Source organism: Aedes aegypti, chromosome 2, assembly GCF_002204515.2.
Source record: "Aedes aegypti strain LVP_AGWG chromosome 2, AaegL5.0 Primary Assembly, whole genome shotgun sequence".
Taxonomy (NCBI): domain Eukaryota; kingdom Metazoa; phylum Arthropoda; class Insecta; order Diptera; family Culicidae; genus Aedes; species Aedes aegypti.
Window position 1 is genome coordinate 239657863 of NC_035108.1, and position 5971 is coordinate 239663833.

A 5971-nucleotide genomic window follows, 5' to 3' on the forward strand; every position below is an offset into this window, starting at 1 on the left:
GATTACATAGGACAGGAAGTCAGGATAAATTGTTATCGACCATTCTATTTTTTCGGCCAGGCAACAAGAATAGATCAAAGAAACCCATGTAACTATTGTTGTAATGTTGCTTTTAATGATAGTGAATGATATCCTCAGTATGATTTAGAATCAATAGTAATAAATTATCACCACTGGAAGACAGAGCATGATCTTTTCTTTATCGTTGCATTGTTAAATAACGTGTCAACCCATTCATTTGCTCAGTAACAACAAGTTACACACTTGGTTATCAATGGTTTTATAGACGAGATCATAAATTAAGCGAGAAGTACGGAGCAAAAAATTTCAAAATTGGCATCCAGACTTTTCCACATATTTGTTTCTGAGGATTCAAGGTCACAATAATTCGTGAAAACAATAAAATAAGACATATCCCTTAGGCGAGTGGTTAGAGTCCGCGTCTACAAAGCACAGCCATGCTGGATACGGTCCAGGATTTCTAGTTTTCATATGAAAGATCTGCTCTCTTCAATAGGTTATTTGATGTGTTCAGCAAACGTCAGTAATAAATAGGCAAGAGTACATTTGAACTCATTAAGCAAAAAAGAATAGTACACACATTTTTAAGCCAAAAAAGAGTACATGAACCTTAAAAAGAGTACGTCTGGTAACCATAGTGCCAACTGGTCAAAAATGACCCGATGCACAAGGAAGGTTACTTGATTTGGAACATAAACTGAACTCATGCAAATGCATATTCAAATTTATTGTAAGTATAGGAGTATATAGTATGTATTTGTGACATTTTTGTTATGACACGGCCTCATTAGCACCTGGGAGTATGAGCGCCCTTTAGGCTATAGCAACAACCCCCTTAAAAAAGGGACGACTTAGAAGTTAAAATTTTACGACAACAGGGCTGGAAATAAAATTTCATGATGTTTGAGCGGTGCACAGTGGTTTCATTTTTTCTACGAAGCGGTCATAAATCATATTACTCAATTTCCGATGGCAAATACTATCAGAAATTGCCAAATCAATTATTTTTTACTGTTAAAACTCCATCGAGATTGATGTCTTTATTGATATCACTTCAAAAATTCTGATTAGGATACGTAGATCATATTGCAAATGCTCTGTTATATGAATTATTATATGTGCATAAAACCCACTTTGCAATTATCTCTCTTTCCGGATCCAAGATTAACAAAAGTGTACAATATTTTATTGATAAGTACCATGAAATCTGTACATTGAAAGCTCTATATCAGGATTATTATTGAAGAAACCCCGCTCAGAGTTGCTTCACATGCTCATAAGCCTTTTTTTTGGTATGTAGATCTCAAAAGCTAATTAAAACTTTTCTAAGTGCCAAAGATGTTCATACCAAATGAACACATGAAAAAGAATATGTCACTTAATGTGATTAACCTTACATTTCAACTACTTACAACTAAGAAATAACTAATGAATTATTGGTTAATAGTGTTGCTTCTTAATATTTTTTTACTACAACAATATATTTATAGCGCTTGAGATAAAGATACTGGAATGTTGTTGAATATCTTGTTTTGATGCTTAAAATAAATACAAGAACAATTTCATGTCGTTCCTCCCACACTTTGGGAAGTCCTGTCATTAGAATGGCTGTACCAATACTAATTTAATAGGATTTTATTGTCTCAGCGATCTCAACAAAAAAAAACTACTTAATAAGTCAATATACAATGTAGTGAACTCGTGCATCGGTCCATACATATCAACAAAGTTTATAATACTTTCCGTGCTCAAATAGTAGTTTACGGAATAAGTTGTAGAATGATGATTTTTACCGCACGAGTCGGCAAGCCTCGTAGGATAATTACGACGAGTGCTGTAAAAATCGCGTAAGGTATCATTACAGCACTGGTTTCAGTTGCGTAATGACTATTCCCGCACTGCATACTTCAGTGCAGGAAAGTAAGTCGTTTCATGACAGATTAGCGTAATGATAAACAGCCTATTACGATGAGAAATTGCAAAATAGTAGTTTACACAACAAGGCGCAGAATGAAGATTTTTACAGAACGAGTCGTACGTTTATCCGACGAGACTTTGCTAATTGGATAATTACGACAAGTACTGTAAAAATAAAATTCTGTACCGAGTTGCGTAAAACATTTTTTTCAATTTCATGAAAGGTTACTCGAAGAATAATTTTAAAACAATTTTTCATCAATCTGCACATGGCCGTCCGTAGTCATGTTTGAAGAATTTTGATCATAGTAGGTTGTACTGAGCAATTGTCACAATTTTTCAATCCATCGTCCGCATAGCATCATTATTCGAAACAATGCCAGATTTCGATTCCGATTGATATTGAGTCGGCATCGGAAGTGGCCCTGAATGGTCTCCTACCGTAGAAATCTTTTCCGAGTCCAGGGCAAACAACGACGGGATATTTCATGAATTTCCAACTGAATATTCCAGAGCCACAGTATGAGCGAAAAATAGTCCTTAGCTCCCTAGTACAGTTTCAGAGTTCAAGATTTGATCCTTAACAACTTTGTTCCAAACCCAGTTCTGATCAATAATTTGACTAGTTGTGTTACTATTATTTACCAAAATAAAAAGGTAGACAAATTCTCAACAATGATTTGTTAATTCAAAAAGTAGAACAACCTATTGAACTCTATTTATCCGAAGAGGAACAAATAGCTCGCATTAACCTATCCATACCATATTTTGGTATCATACCATAATTAGGTATTGTTCAGTTGTCAAGACCACATTTTGGTATTATAATGGTATAGTAAAAAAATGTTTAAAACAATTAAAAAACACTTCATTTTGGTATTCGATAGCTATTGGGGGCTGCTGGAGGTATTGAACTACTATTGAAAAATTTCATTTTTATTTGAAAATCCATCATGTATTATTAGGTATTACAATACTTGATTTCATTATCAGTTTTGTGTTTGTAGAATATGCATGAGATATTATTTGAGGTATTTTACCTCTTATGCAGGGCTCATTCATTCAGGTTGTAAGTATTAGAAATGATCTGGTATGGAATACGCTAGTTTGGTATTCAGTAGCACTTTTTCTCCGCTCGGGTAACTATCCATTTTTTTCTTATAATACCTAATTACACAAATCCTAAGAACAAAAATTCATAGACCTCTCCGTTTTTCTAAGAATGATAGTTATATAAATCGCATGTGTTTCATTATGTTACTGAAGCGCGTTGCACAATGAACCATTACGCAACTAAAATGCGTTGCGTAATGAGTCATTACCAAACGCATTTCAGGTGGGTAACAGACTTATACGACAATGCGGAAAAATAAGCCATTCCATGACAGGTTGACGTGATAAAAAAAACAGCCGATTACGATGAGAAATTGCAAAAAAAAATATGACTCGTGCTGTAAAAATCATTATTCTTCAACTTGTTCCGTAAATTACTACTCTACTCGATTTCGATGGATAAAATCCATTAAGATAAAACGGATTGGAATCCAAATTCAAAAATGTACCAAATCTCTGAAGGCACAAACTTCACGGAAGAAGTATCAAACGACAGTGCAATTTATATTTTAGACTTCGTACATTCATTATTTCTGCAGATCAGTGCCTCTGAGAACGTGAGCAGAGGCACAAGCCGGCCATTGTCACAGCCATGTTTGGATTCCGACATGTTTCACCTTAATCTCAGGACACACAAAGCGATGTAGATTTTATCTCCAAACCTTAATTATATGCACATTATTTTAGTTGCGTGCCAGAACTACAGAAAAATGTTGGTCTCCCGAATTGAAACAAGGCACTGCAGTGTTAGTCATTCCTCCACTTCCTACAGATAACATTAATAACATGCCGTGCATGAAAATGTGCTGTTTCTTTCTGTCCACTCGATTAGGCAGCATCATTGTTGGAATTCTATCCATAGTATGATTAACTAATGCCTCAAATTCTTCAACTAATCGAGACCAATCAAATTTCAGCTGCAACTTCTAATCCCTACACTAATCCTGGTTGCCAATGGAGGCGAAAATTATTTGAAAACCGGAGCCTCGAATATCAACGCACACCTGAATGACTTTGCCCAAGAAGAAGTGTTCATTAGTTTTCTACGCTTCACAGAGGATGACCCCGAAATATTATTTATTGGCACAGTGTCGTTTTGTGGACTACATTTGTTGAGCTGTATTCTGATGATCTTGGGAGCTTTGAAAGTAAATCTTTTGCACTCAGATAATTTTTGAAGTTCAATTACATGCTCTATATTATCTCTAGGTGCAAAAATGGCTGCTTCTACCCTTCATTATCCTGGAGTTGATTCGGTTATGTATTCTCTCTCTGATCCATGTAATCGGAATGATGGTCATTAAGAAACAACTGAATTTGGGAGATTTGATTGCAATCACCATTGCCGGAGGCTTCGGGTTACGTAAGAACTGCAATGCTCAGCAGCAATATCTGTATAAAAATCATGTGGACTAATTCTTTTCAGTTCTTTTGTTCTATTTATGGGCATGTGTTGTAGCGCTCTATCAAATTTTCGGCATCGTTAAGACGGAAAAATATCGCTCCTTATTCGGAACTAATCCCCTCACGCCAGCCAGGATTCGTACGGAAAGTGTTAACCCAAAGCAATTGAAGGTTGCTGCTAAAACGGACAACTCATTATACACGTACAATTCTAACTATTTGAATGAATATCATACATACAGTCAGAATAAATATTAACATTGAACCAATCAACTCATTTTGTGTGTAAAATCATTTTGAATATTATATCCATTTTTTATATTTAGATGTTCTGTATTTGGCACTACAATTCTAATGTGATAGGACTAAATTAAGCTTTTAATAACATTTTGTTGACAAGACATTACATTTGCCGTAGCAGGATAGAATTTTGAAAGGTGCATTGAATTCAGGTGCGCATAAAATAAAAAAAAACGCCTTTCAAAAAACATAACCTAACTTAATCTAAATATATAGAGCATTTATCGTGCCAATAGAAGATTGCAACAAAAAAAATTAATAATTTTATTCGACATTTATCCAATGTTCCAACGATTGATATTCCATGTAATTCATTACAATCATTTTCAAAACTTTATTTTGGATCTTAGAATTCCAGTAAGTATTTTGCGATAACAGTATGGATCCTGGGATTGGAACATGGATTCTTGGTTTTCAAGCTAATTTCTGGGATTTCTGTTTAAATCCCGGAAAAACGTGACAGGGGAGTCTATGAATCCCGAAAAACGATGGACGTCATATTTGAATAATCCCTTATGTTAAGATACTGTGCAAATATTGAGGAAATACTGCGGAGATAGTGAACAAATCGTTGGAAAATACGTTCATTTGTAAACTTATTGGAAACTTAGAATTTTTGTGAATATCCTGTGAAAATTATGGGAGGATCCTTTGTGAGTTCGGAAAAAATCCTGTGAAAGTAACGTGACTAACAATTAGAATAGCTGGGAGCTATAGCTGTAGAATCACTTTAAAAATCAAGTAAGATCCCATTAGAATCATGTGATAATTCTTTGGTAACTTAGCAGATGTTCTTTGAGAACCATGTGAGAAAACTGTAGGAATTATGTGAGAAACCTTCAAGAGTCATGCCTGTGAGAAAAATATGGAAACACCATGGATATCCTGCTGACCCCTCAAAGGTATTCTCTAGAGCAAAACAATACATTACCATATTGGTGGAAATATTATAAGTATGTACCCCGAAACCATTTGATACTATTGTAGGCGCGGCAAAAAGTTAGAATCGGTTTCTCGCCGAACTTGGATTTTTCTCAGAATTCATGCGAGATACCTAACTTTGGAAGTAGTACATTCGATTCGCATCCGGATGCGCTCTTATGCGCCCTACTTCCGAAGTAGGGTATCTTGCATGGATACCGACAAAAATCAATTTTCGGCGAACGACATTTTTTAACGATTGACCGAACTTACAATAACAAAAATGAAGGAGGAG

General features: G+C 35.1%; 1 protein-coding gene across 1 annotated transcript; it reads left to right on the forward strand.

Annotated features, from left to right (window-relative positions):
- The first annotated feature begins 3748 nt into the window (after nt 1–3748).
- LOC5570933 lies at nt 3749–4720 on the forward strand. Its single transcript, XM_001659355.2, has 4 exons — nt 3749–3912; nt 3969–4199; nt 4261–4414; nt 4478–4720. The coding sequence occupies exons 1-4, from the start codon at nt 3838–3840 to the stop codon at nt 4711–4713; spliced, it is 696 nt and encodes a 231-aa protein (XP_001659405.2). The 5' UTR covers nt 3749–3837; the 3' UTR covers nt 4714–4720.
- The last annotated feature ends 1251 nt before the right edge of the window (nt 4721–5971 follow it).